The sequence below is a fragment of the Gymnogyps californianus genome, unplaced genomic scaffold (genome assembly GCF_018139145.2).
Source record: "Gymnogyps californianus isolate 813 unplaced genomic scaffold, ASM1813914v2 HiC_scaffold_61, whole genome shotgun sequence".
Classification (NCBI taxonomy): domain Eukaryota; kingdom Metazoa; phylum Chordata; class Aves; order Accipitriformes; family Cathartidae; genus Gymnogyps; species Gymnogyps californianus.
In genome coordinates, this window is record NW_026114454.1 from 30,132 (window position 1) to 43,559 (window position 13,428).

The following is a 13,428-nucleotide window of genomic DNA, read 5'->3' on the forward strand; positions in this document are numbered from 1 at the left end:
GGTTATCAATTGTTTCATGTTATGCTGCTAGGTTTTCTGATTAAATGTTACAGAACATTAATGTAGCTTCTGGGAGTTTGAATATGATCTCAGATAAAACTTCTTACAAAAGTTCTCTTTCTTTAAAGAATAAGATCTTTCAACTGCAACTAGTAAATTGGCAGAAGTCTTGCAGGAAGAGGGCTCAAATGGTTCTAGATCTCAGACCAACAACAAAACCTGGGACTGCAGCATAAGAGCAATGAAAGGAATAGATCCTTTGGTGCTATTTTATAATAGCTTATGTTTAGTATCATTTTAGTATAATTTTACTACTTTAATCTGTAACACTAGACTGCAGTGGTTAGTGTTGGTTTGGTTTGTTTTTTTTTTTTTAAAGTCATCATCAGTGTCCTCCTGCATAAGCATAGGTAGGGCATGAATGTGCTTGCAGTAAGGAAGTGGTGAATTTATTCATGGATGTTTAAGGTTATGCTACAGCATTACTGTAGGGCTGTTGCATAGGTGTAGTGTTTTCCCATCTCAATTTGAAGAAAAGAGCTCAGGAATAAATATTTGGTAGTATAGAACAGATTAGTTACTGTGGAAAGATTGTATGAGTATTAGAAGTTGATATTTAACTTGGTTTTCTATACTAGAGCAAATACAGCATTATCTTGTCAATCTGTTCTAAGCTTTTTTTTTTTTTTTTTTTTTTTTTTTTTAGAATAGTTCAGTTGGAAGGGACCTACAAGGATCATCTAGTCCAACTGCCTGAACACTTCAGGGCTGACCAAAAGTTAAAGCATGTTGTTAAGGGCATTGTCCAAATGCCTCTTAAACACCGACAGGCTTGGGGCATCGACCGCCTCTCTAGGAAGCCTGTTCCAGTGTTTGACCACCCTCTCGGTAAAGAAATGCTTCCTAATGTCCAGTCTAAACCTCCCCCGGCACAGCTTTGAACCATTCCCACGCATCCTGTCACTGGATACCAGGGAGAAGAGATCAGCACCTCCCTCTCCACTTCCCCTCCTCAGGAAGCTGTAGAGAGCAATGAGGTCACCCCTCAGCCTCCTTTTCTCCAAGCTAGACAAACCCAGAGTCCTTAGCCGCTCCTCATAGGACAATAGAATCCTCATAGGATTAATTAAATTTAACAGGGTGTAAGTAACACTTAAATCACTAATCAGCTTGTGCCCCTTACAAAGGGGTTAATGGGCAACCTACCTTGTGAAAACTGGAGTGGAGAAAGGATGGGAGGTTGGAGGATACTGGATAGTCTACTGCTTCAGTTTGCAGCCTTAGGTTTATGCCTTAAATTACTTCAAGAAACAAGTAAATCTTTGCAGCACAGCACTATTGTAAATTCTTCTTCTCCCTATACACAATGTAACCCCATACAACTTTTCTTGCATTTAATAAAGATCTAAGGAATTGCTCTATTGGACAAAATAACTGATGGATGGGAGAACACTTTCCCTGACTTGCCACCAACTTTGTGTCATGGGTTTAAAAAAAAAAAAAAAAAAAAAAAAAAAAAAAGGAGTGTCTAAACAATGGTGGTTTAAAGGACAGGGTATCACCAATACATGTAGCATTCAGACTGCTTTAAAACCCTGTACAAAATTGGGATAGTAATATGGCTTTAGCTAGAAGGAATAGTCCTGAACTTTTTTTTTTTTAAATACCAGGTTCAGTGTTGGAAGAGGACAAACATTTCTATTGCAGATTTGTTATGAAGGCAGCTGTAGCAGACGCATAATGGAAGTCCTCTGGGTGAGGTGCAGCACTGACCTTTTCCTAACTGAAAAAGTTAGTTGGTAGCTCCAAGCAATCCATACCAAAAACCGCCACATAGATAAGTCTCTGTATTTTACCTATGGAAAGAAAGCACGAAGGCTTAGAAACCATTATTTAAAACAAACTGCATAGCAAGCAAGAGGAAGCTGAGCACATGAAACATTTTTGAAAGTTGAAATAAGGCACAAGACAGCTTCGTGTATCTATTAAGTTTTTAATTTTTATTACATAATGTATAAACACCACTTTTTTTAAAAAAAAACCAAAGAATGACAGGTCTAGTTTAGCAGAACACAGAATTGTGAACTGGCACTAAATGAAGAGACCATGGATTTGATTCAGCAGGTAGAAGAGGTAGAGTTCAGTGCCAGTCCAGGCAGATTAAATCAGTGTTAAACCAATACTCAGTCCTGTCACAGAACACTGTCTACCAGGTAAGTTGTCTGTACTGCAATCCTTTGTAATGAAGGATCCTTAAAAAGGATTCTACAATTCTTTAATTAAAAAAGGTAGCTGCTTACTGTTTATCTATTATAGATCTCTGAATCATCCTAGTTATTTAAATCAAGCATTCACCAGTAAATGCTTCAACAGAAGTGCAGTTAAATACAGACACAAAACCAGTAGAGGCCACTCAGGAGTAGGTCAGGTTTCCATTTTCCTAAGTAACAGTTGGAATTTAACTGTGAAATCTCTTACTAAGCCCTAAGCCAGATCATACTTTGGCTCTATAGGGCTTGAAAACATTGCCTAATGACTAAAATGCCTAATGACTAAAAAGTCTCAGCATTCAGAATAAGGAATGACAGGCATCTTTAAGTATGCACCCTGATCAGACTAATCAGTCTCCATTAAAACATTACAGCACACAAACGCATCTAAATAAGTAGGGGACAGAGTTTCTGCCATAAATTTGTCTATGCAGGTAATTCAAGGACACTTTCAATACCTAAACCTCTGATCTAACACAGTGGTAAAGTCCTAGGAAGTCATAAATTAGTGCTACTGGCATTGGTGGGGTGGTTTGGTTTTTTTGGGGTTTTTTTTTTTTTTTAATCTTAACAGCATATTGACTAGTGTACTAGACAGAGGCACATAAACCATCCTTAACTGGTTATAGATGGATTAGGAATAACTAAAACACCCTAGTCTCTGTGCAGTCAACTTTCTAAAGAAAGATTAGTCTTTTGTATCTTTACCTTTAGGCCAGTTTTGCAGATTATTTTAGACATTGAGAGCTTTACTCTGATAGTTCCTGAACTTACTGTCATGGTTTAGCCCCAGCCAGCAACTAAGCACCATGCAGCCGCTCCCTCACCCCTCCCCCCCCCCCCCGCCCCGGTGGGATGGGGACAAGAATTGAAAAGAAAAAGTAAAACTCATGGGTTGAGATAAGAACAGTTTAATAATTGAAATAAAATAAAATATAATAATAATAATAGTAAAAGGAAGATAACAAAAAGAGAGAGAGATAAAACCCAAGAAAGACAAGTGATGCACAATGCTCACCACCCGCTGACCAATGCCTGAGTAGCGATCCACCCCTCCTGGCCAACTCCCCCCTGTTTATATACTGGGCATGATGTTCCATGGTATGGAATATCCCTTTGGCTAGTTCGGGTCAGCTGCCCCAGCTATGCTCCCTCCCAGCTTCTTGCACACCTGCTTGCTGGCAGAGCATGGGAAACTGAAAAGTCCTTGGCTTAAGATAAGCGCTACTTAGCAACAACTAAAACATCAGAGTGTTATCAACAGTATTCTCACACTAAATCCAAAACACAACACTATACACCAGCCACTAGGAAGAAAGTTAACTCTATCCCAGCTGAAACCAGGACACTTACCAAGTTTTAAAAGAATATTTGGCTACTTTGATTTTCCCTTTCTGGTCTGCGATCCAGATGACTCAAGCAGATACTATAAATAACTCAATCTGCAGCACACTTAAAAGGTGAAATGTACACAAACAGTGATAGCTTATTCAGAAAGCTCTATCAGTATCACATTTTCCTAGAATTGAATGGTCCAGTCAAATCCATTTCCTCCAAATTCTGTTTCAGAGTGAATACAAAAACTAAAGTAGTAAGTAGTAATAAAGTAGTAGTATCAGCAAAAAAACCCTTTATACACTACTTCTACCTATAAAGATCAGTTTACATTTTGTGATTGGCAATAAATACAGATTGGCCACACTGGAGAACATTCCCATTAGACCTGAGAATATTTGTTACAGAAGTCTCTTCACTCAAAAATAGTTTGAGGAAAACTCACTTTTGGAAAAAGATCTGTAGTAGACAAGACAAAACCCATTTGTTTCAAGTCATGTAGCAGAAGAGTTCCTGCTGTAGTAGTCTTCATTTTGTCAAATTCTGCCCTCTCATCTATGCATTAATCAGCACAAACTTTCAAAGGCAGTCAAAGTTCACAGTTTCTCTAAAACATTATCTAAAAAGTCACTTCCTCTTCTATAAGAGCTTTTTTCCATTATCAACTTGCAACACATAATCAGAGACATATAAAATTAAAATTAACTTGTTGCCAATTAAATATCAGTAGAATTCAGCACAGGATTGGAAAATTAAACTTTCTGGAGAAGTTAAACTCATACTTGGAAAACTGGGAGACACATAGGTATTAACTTGAGCTCCAACTACTAACTAGCACCCAGCACATCCCATTCTTCAGTTATAAAGGAACTCAGAACCTAAAACTCCAAACCATTCAACTTAAGGCCAAATATCTTTCTTAGTGATAGCCACCTGCATATGCTACCGTGACTGAACACCTGCTAGCCAGCTAATCCATTCAGTGAAGGAGTATATCTTACTTCAACATGTTTTCTATAGTTTGTATATTCCTATTAAAGGGCTCAAGAAAACCCTTGGGTTTCAAGTCCCTCTCTATCCAAAGAGAAAAGGTAAAGAGCTACCTCATTCAAGATGTGAAAAGAGCTTCTAGAAATTAAACCAGACTTTACTTTTGATGTAAATCTACAAAGTAGAAAAAAATACTGGAAGAGAAAAAAAAAAAAAAAAGCACATCACAAGTTGTATGAAACTACAGAGTTGTAAAATTTTTGAAAAGCATACTGTATTAGATTTGCGTGGCAAGGTTTTGGTAGCGGGGGGGCTATAGGGGTGGCTTCTGTGAGAAGTTGCTAGAAGCTTCCCCTATGTCCAATAAAGTTAATGCTAGCGGGTTCTAAGACAGACCCGCCGCTGGCCAAGGCCGAGCCAATCAGCAACAGTGGTAGCGCCTCCGTGATAACATATTTAAGAAAGGCAAAAGAAGTTACAGGGGAGTTGCAGTTGCAGCCAGAGAGAGAGCAGAGTGAGAAGATGCGAGAGAAACAACTCCTTCTTCCCTGACCTTGGTGTCTGCGGAGGGGGAGGAGGTGCTCCAGGCACCGGAGCAGAGAGATTCCCCTGCAGACCATGGTGAAGACCATGGTGAGGCAGGCTGTTCCCCTGCAGCCCATGGAGGTCCACGGTGGAGCAGATATCCACCTGCAGCCTGTGGAGGACCCCATGCCAGAGCAGGTGGATGTGCCTGAAGGAGGCTGGGAGCCCGTGGGAAGCCCACGCTGGAGCAGGCTCCTGGCAGGACCTGCAGACCTGTGGAGAGGAGCCCATGCTGAAGCAGGTTTGCTGGCAGGACTTGTGACCCCGTGGGGGACCCACGCTGGAGCAGTTTGCTCCTGAAGGACTGCACCCCGTGGATGGGACCCATGCTGGAGCAGTTCGTGAAGAACTGTAGCCCATGGGAAGGACTCATGTTGGAGAAGTTTGTGGAGGACTGTCTCCCGTGGGAGGGACCCCACGCTGGAGCAGGGGAAGAGTGTGAGGAGTCCTCCCCCTGAGGAGGAAGGAGCAGCAGAGACAACGAGTGATGAACTGACCCAAACCCCCATTCCCCGTCCCCCTGCACCGCTCGGGGGGAGGAGGTAGCGAAAATAAGGAGTAAAGTCAAGCCTGGGAAGAAGGGAGGGGTGGGGGGAAGGTGTTTTAAGATTTGTTTTTATTTCTCATTATCCTGCTCTAATTTGACTAGCAATAAATTAAACTAATTTTTTCCCCCAAGTCGAGTCTGTTTTGCCTGTGACGGTAATTGGTGAGTGATCTCCCTGTCCTTATCTCGACCCACAAGTCTTTCGTTTTATTTTCTCCCCTGTCCAGTTGAGGAGGGGGAGTGATAGAGCGGCTTTGGTGGGCACCTGGCATCTAGCCAGGGTCAACCCACTACACATACAAAAGGTTTGTATTTCCATTTCTATTATGTCAACATCGGGATTTACCAAAATCTGTATATCCTTGCATCAAATCACTAGATTGACAGTCAACTTTTATAGAAATGTATGAAGGTGTTTAGTAAGTCTGGGACTGATGAAACTAAAAAACTGTACATCTGAATATTTAATGCTACTGACTTAATACTTGAACCCATCTACCTGTGTTTAAAAAGATGTTTTCATGTTTGCCTTACAGGTTAAAAATGTTGAGGTAAGACTTCAGATATATTTCCTTTACACCAGATGCAAAAAGAGCTTAAATATCAGGCTAAGATTTCCCCAACCGAAGGAATGAAAAGCATCTCAAGCTTCCTCCAAATGCTCTTGCATCCAAAAAAGCCAACTTCCAACTTAATGCAGCACTGTTATGTGCTGTCTATCTCCAGGAGTTCCCTCTCTGGATCCAGAATTGTTTCAGCAGAATACACTAGGGTCCTTCATTCTTCCAGCAGAACAGTGCACAGTGCATCCTCTATATCAATCATTATTGAAGCTATTGCCCCATCATTGAACTCAAAAGATGTTCCTCCATCTACAACCATACATGCATCCCAACAACGGGAACGGACGCAGACTCTGCAAAAAACCCAAAAAATAAGTTTTCACAAAATAGCTTAAAAAAATTAGGTATTTCACACAAGCACTTATCTGAACAATGAGACTGGTTCTTGGACATTCCTTTGTGTGGGTCAGTAAATGCTTAATCACACAGGAGCATGCTTAGAGAAGAATTTAGCATAGTACTAAGCACTAGAATCCCCCAACCTATGAGTACTTTGTACAGACATAGCAAAGAGTCCAGAGAGAACTTAAGGACCTGTTCAAATGGAGACTATTACTCCAAGAGTCTGAGAACAGCCTGTAACATAACACTTGATATTGAAAGCTGCAGTTTAGGTGTATTTTTTTTTCAGCAAGCTACTGATTATCCCATTTAATAGTGATTTGCTTAATCTTTCACAGAAAAGTTTTATATTAATTTACAATTCTAGTGTATGGTCTTCATGTTAAGTGGAACATGCAGTCTCAACTAGCAATGCTTGAGATTCAAATAATTTGGATATTAATATAGTCTATTTTGTTACATTAATCATTCACAGAGAGAAGGGAAAGTCACTTCAAACACAAAGCTGAAGGTCAGAATGCTTGCCAGGCAACATCATGAACAGATATGGCAGCATATTTGTCCTGGTTTCGGCTAGGACAGAGTTAATTTTCTTCCTAGTAGCTGGTATAGTGCTGTGTTTTGGATTTAGTAGGAAAAGAATGTTGATAACACACTGATGTTTTCAGTTGTTGCTAAGTAGTGTTTATACTAAGTCAAGGATTTCTCAGCTTCTCATGCCCAGCCAGCAAGAAGGCTGGAGGGCACAAGAAGCTGGGAGGGGACACCATCAGGCCAGCTGACCCAAACTGGCCAAAGAGCTATTCCATACCATATGACATCATGCCCAGTATATAAACTGGGGGGAGTTAACTGGGAGGGCGGATCGCTGCTCGGGAACTAACTGGGCATCGGTCAGCGGGTGGTGAGCAATTGCATTGTGCATCACTGGTGGTTTTTTTCTTTTGTTGTTGTTTGTTTGTTTTTTCCCTTCCTCCCCCTCCTTTTTGTTATATTCCTTTTCATTACTATTATTATTATTGTATTTCATTATTACTATTGTTAGTATTATATTTTACTTTAGTTATTAAACTGTTCTTATCTCAACCCACGAGTTTTACTTTTTTTTTTTCCCCTCTTTCCTCCTCCTCACCCCACTGGGAGGGGGAAGGGGGAAGCGGCTGCGTGGTGCTTAGTTGCTGGCTGGGGTTAAACCACGACAATATTACTGTCAATATTAGAGTTTGACTACTATATCTTTAAGCTAATAAATTTAAGCTTATAAAACTTAAGGCAGCTCTTCTACAGCTGGACAAGACAGGATAAAGCTACTAACCATATTCTTCACTTACCTTTAAAAGGAAAATTAACTCAACCATTGGGATTTATCCTTTCAAATATGTAGAAAGTGAAAACACTATTTAATAAAGAGTTCTCCAAACTTTTTTCATATTGCTAGATGGGAACTAGTAGTGATGCCAGAGCAGCTGCAAGACTGCAGTCTCACATGGATGTGCTTGATTGTTCCTGACTTAGGCCTTGGTCTAGACAATCTTCTGATCTCCAAAATTTAATCAGCAATTATCCAGTGACTTAAATTTTCATGAAGACACATCTTTCATAAATATGGAAAGCTGGGAAGCATGGCCATAGTGTCAAAGCTTAATTGGTCTGTGATCACTAAAACACAGTCAAGTCTGGACACTGCAGAAGAACGTGGAGGCATGCTCCACTCCATCTCACTCTGGGCAGCTACTATGTCAAAAAAGATAAATAACAACAGAGGGGAGATCTCTAGTATCAAGAGCTAAAGATCAACTGTGACAGGCAGCAAATTCTACTTCAAAAAGGAAAAATGGGCAGATATCCCTCATAAGTATGCAGACATTTGTTGCTCCAGTATAGTTTTTACAGTATATCCCATGCTGAGGACTCCAAATAAGACAAGACTTAGTCCTGGAGAACCCATGGATGAAGATGCAATTATTTGCTCCTATTTTAGCCTCTCCTTTTACAATCTCTTAAGATTTTCTCACCCTTGAGACCTCCCAGATCAAAATGACTAAGAAGCAGTAAACATTTAGAGACATGACTCATACACAGTAGGCCTCTAATATCACAATATTTAGCCCCAGTAGACAGAGATGTCCTTTATTACCAGGTCATAAGATGTTTTTGTAACACTGATGTGGCTCAAAAGGAGTGGAATTTGAGTCTCCTTCCACTCAAAGCAGGCCTTACTTGAAAGACAGATTAGGTTGCTTAGGGCCTTGCCCAGTCAAATTTTGAATATCTACAAGGACAGTGATAGCACAATCTCTGGGTAACCTATTCTACTGCCTGACCATCCTTACTATGAAAAATTTTTTCCTTTTATTTTTATCAGAATCTTACATCCTATAAAATCATGGCTGTTGCTTCATATTCTGCTCTGAAAAGAGTTTAACTCAGCCTCCTCTGTAACCATCCATTATGTAGCTGAAGACAGCAACCGGATTCTCCCTGCTTAGTCTTGTCTCCTCCAGGCTAAACAAAAGCACCCTTTGAGTCTCTCCCTTATACACCATGTGTTTTGGCCCCCTAATCATCTCAGTGGCCCTTTCCTAAATTCACTCCAGTTTGTCAATGCCTGTTTCTCATACTTGGGGAAATGGCACACACCCAAAACTGGGAACAGTGAGATTATTTTATTCTGTAAGATTGTGCATGGATCAAACATTAAAAAGGCATAACCCAACTTGGAAACATTTTCTTCCTGTTCTTATGAGAACAATACTCAAAAGCCCCTCAAAACACAAACTGATGTTGAAACACTTCAAGTGAAACTCCTGGATTACTGTTGCAGTTTAATCCCAGCCAACAACTAAGCACCATGCAGCCGCTTCCCCCTCCCCCGTCCCAGTGGGGTGGGGAGGAGGAAAGGAAAAAAAAGTAAAACTCGTGGGTTGAGATAAGAACAGTTTAATAACTAAAGAAAAAATAAAAATACACTACTAACTAAGAATAATAATAATTGTAATGAAAAAGAATACAACAAAAAAAAAGAAACAAGAAAAGAAACCAGTGATGCACAATGCAATTGCTCACCACCCGCTGACCGATGCCAGAGCCACGATCCGTGCCTCCTGGCCAACTCCCCCCTGTTTATATACTGGGCATGATGTTCCATGGTATGGAATACCCCTTTGGCTAGTTCGGGTCAGCTGCCCCAGCTATGCTCCCTCCCAGCTTCTTGCACACCTGCTTGCTGGCAGAGCATGGGAAACTGAAAAGTCCTTGGCTTAAGATAAGCGCTACTTAGCAACAACTAAAACATCAGAGTGTTATCAACATTATTCTCACACTAAATCCAAAACCCAGCACTGTACCAGCTACTAAGAAGAGAGTTAACTCTGTCCCAGCCAAAACCAGGACAATTACTCATACTTCGACAAATACACAGAATGAAATAACTCTGCAGCTGACTGCTGCAGCCAACACTTACTTTGAAGAGAAACCACACTGCCGACTACTTGAGAAAACTCTGTTTACAATAGGTTCTCGAATACTGAAAAACATCTTTGGTTCTTCTAGACTGTAGAGCAAGGAGTCATTGAAATCATTTGTTACTGTAAATAGAGAAATCAGCCATTAGTTTTTCCAGAGAAAATTAGTTACTCAGAAACACACATTCCTCCAGAAAAGAGCAGCTTCCCTACCGAGAGGGAATATTGAGTCTTGCCAGATGTTTGATAGCCTTCGCCTTCAAAATGATTTAATTTTACAGACGATTCCTTTCAGTTCTATTGCATGACTAACACTCAACAGCTCTCTTCATGTGATTAAGTACTAAGTGTTTCAAATCTTAGGAGAACTGAAATTCTCCTGAAGATCTATACATATGAAAATCTAAATAAGTGCTTTCATATTGAGTCAGACATTTTTCACCAAATGTGCCTACTAAATAATGGTTGTAAGAAAGACTAATATTGCAAGAGCACTAAAATACTGAAAGCAGCGCTGAGTATGAGAGTACTGTTAAAATGAACTGGTCAAAGTTACGATACCTTAAAGAAATCTTGCCTTTTTCACTAACCTTTTTGTACTAGTTCCATGTTCAGTGGCATATTCAAGCTTCCATGCTTTTTAGCTGTTGAGCCAAGAGAAAAAGCCCCAATTAGATAGGAGTATCTTTATATAAACTTAGCCAGTAGTGCCACACTGTTCACTCACCAATCTTAAGGATCTCTTCAACAGCTTGATTTGCTACCTTGTTAATATTATAGGACCTAGACAGAGAAGTAGAAGTCTTGTTTGCTAAGCAATACAATTTGGGAGGAAAAAAAAAAAACACACCAAAACCCCAAAACAAACAAACAAAAAAATCTTGCATACAGATGAAGAACCAGGTTCCATAACAGGAAGAAGAAGAAAAAAAAAAAAAAGAATGCTATTAACTGTGAGCTGACATCAGTCTCTTCAAAAAAAAACCAAAAAAACCTTAAAGTAACTCTTGATTTGACATCTACCTGTGGTTTTGTAAACCTTAATCCATTAAGTAAAGTCTTCAGGAAAGAAAAGCAAGATACACAGGGTATAGTCTCCTTATCAATAATCCTCCTGCCTTAAAACCCCAATAACTGGTGATTTAAGTCTGCATTAGAAAAACTGAAACATGACAGTTCCACAGATTGTGTGCGTTCTTATCCCTTCTATCCACCTCTTGCTAATTAATTCCTTCTGTTAGTTCTAATTTATGGGACCCAACACTTCTTTACAAATATTATGCGCCTCTGTCCATACCATAAGGCGTGGGCTTGAATCTCACAAGAATTGGTGTATATAGAAAAGGAACAGTTAGATCAGACACTTTTGCATTTGCCACATTTGAATGCATGACAAGTCAGCATAAAGCCTCAGTCTGAACCAAGTCTAAACTCCAATAAAAGTCTCCCTCCTGTACCCAGGATCAAAATGGATTAGGTACTAATCACAGCCTCCGTGCAGCAGTACTGTGAACATCTCATTTGCCCAGGTCTCAGTAGAGCTTACAATCCTCAGCCCAGCACTTCTGTTGTGGCAGTAAAATACCTCAGACTGCAACAGACATCCACTATACATCTAACAGACTACAGAGCTGCTGAGAGTGGTTGTTCAAAGCTCTTCCTCTTACACTCGTTGCTTACCTGCAAGCCTGAGCAGATGCTTGGGAGAAATGGAGATGCACAGTCTGAAATCATTCTCTCTCAACTACATATCCTTTTATGCAAGTTTTGACAGCTGAAGGAAGCAATTGGACATTTAAATGCATCTCAGGCTGAGGAGGTCTGAAATCCCAGGAGAGCCCCTAAACCACAGGCTAAGGAAGATCACCCCACTGAGGCTTGGCCTCAGTTTAGAAAAGTCCAGCAGTACACACTGATTACAGCAATGAAGATGGGCAATCCTGGAATTTGGTCCCTGGTTCTGGGATTGCTCAGTACAGAATGTATAATCAAATGAAATGCATAAGAACAGCTTTGAACTAAGACTGTACATTCCCAAGGTACTAAACACTAGGAAAGTTCCCCTAGCAGTCTGCCAATTTCATCCTTGGCAGCCTCCAGGACCAAGTTATGCTGACTGAATACAAAATTCTGAATTACAAAGAGTAAAACCCAGTAACCATGGCTACAGCATGAATATTCATTTTTTAATTTCCTTAAAAGCTTCGGGTTTAGTTCATCTTAGCTTGCCACATAAATCCAGGGCCTGTTGTACAACTTTAAACTATAAGCACAGCCAGATTTCCAAATGAAAGAGGCTCTCACTGTACACATCTCACAACTAAATTGATTAGACTTACATGCAGTACTGCAGCTTGTGTAAACTGAAGTTAAGAAAATTTACCCCTTTGATTAAGCACAGCTCTGCTTAGATATGCCCGTCTTTGTTTAAGGGGAATATTTTGGCAAAGAGACTGTGCCCTTTCAATTGTTTGAAAGAGGCTTGGAAGGAGAACGGACAGTAGATGTGCTAGAGAACACTTGATACTGTTTCCAAGTACATGTTTTCCCAGTTCTTCTTAGAGCATAGATTTTTATGAGTTTTCCGAGCTACTTCATCTAAACATTTTAATTTTAGCCAACAAGAGTAGTTCAGACACCACCACCCCCACACCCCAATATGCTCTGCAAGTCAGACAGAGAAGAGTCTCTTTCCCTCACCACCTCCAACCATTCATCTCCATGTGGGACATGCAACTCTTTCACCAAAATTACACCTAAGGTAAACTTCTGTCTCAATGCCTCAGCTCCTCATCCTTTCAACTCTTCTTTCCATACCTACAAGTGAGGGGTGCTCTGCTCTTCTCATACACCTGAGACAGCTTTGAACCATACTGACAGTGAGAATATTTGGACATAACTGACATGCACTGTCTTACCCATAGCTCAAGAGAGTCTCAGTACGGACAAAATGCTAGATGGACCTATTTTGCTTATCTGAAACAATATTTTATATCAAAGCAGCAACATGTACTTACCATGCTTTTGATCCTGTTCCAGTACACACATTAAGCCCTGAACTCTTCTGTTTTTCCCAAGGACCATCATCAACTGATACCTCATAATAGGAGGCCCTATGAAGCGAGAATTTAAAACTGGGTTTGCAGGACTTAAAGTTCTCCCTGAATAAGACAGAACACACAGCCTTATCAGGCACAAACATTTTGAGGGGCTAGCTTCAAATCTGGATGACAATTTCACAGGCTTTGTACAGTGTTTCCAGTTTGGCAGCC

The 13,428-nt window shown here is 40.3% G+C and overlaps 1 protein-coding gene across 1 annotated transcript in view; it reads right to left on the reverse strand.

The window, feature by feature from the left end:
* Positions 1–6,474: 6,474 nt before the first annotated feature.
* LOC127029013 (NAD kinase 2, mitochondrial-like) overlaps positions 6,475–13,428 on the reverse strand; it is a 33,844-nt gene continuing 26,890 nt past the window's right edge. The window contains exons 8-12 of the mRNA XM_050914683.1: positions 13,174–13,317; positions 10,884–10,939; positions 10,747–10,800; positions 10,156–10,279; positions 6,475–6,643 (exon numbers count right to left, since the gene is read on the reverse strand). Of these exons, the coding sequence (XP_050770640.1) occupies positions 6,505–6,643; positions 10,156–10,279; positions 10,747–10,800; positions 10,884–10,939; positions 13,174–13,317 (517 nt within the window). The 3' untranslated portion in view covers positions 6,475–6,504. The remainder of the gene's footprint in view (positions 6,644–10,155; positions 10,280–10,746; positions 10,801–10,883; positions 10,940–13,173; positions 13,318–13,428) is intronic.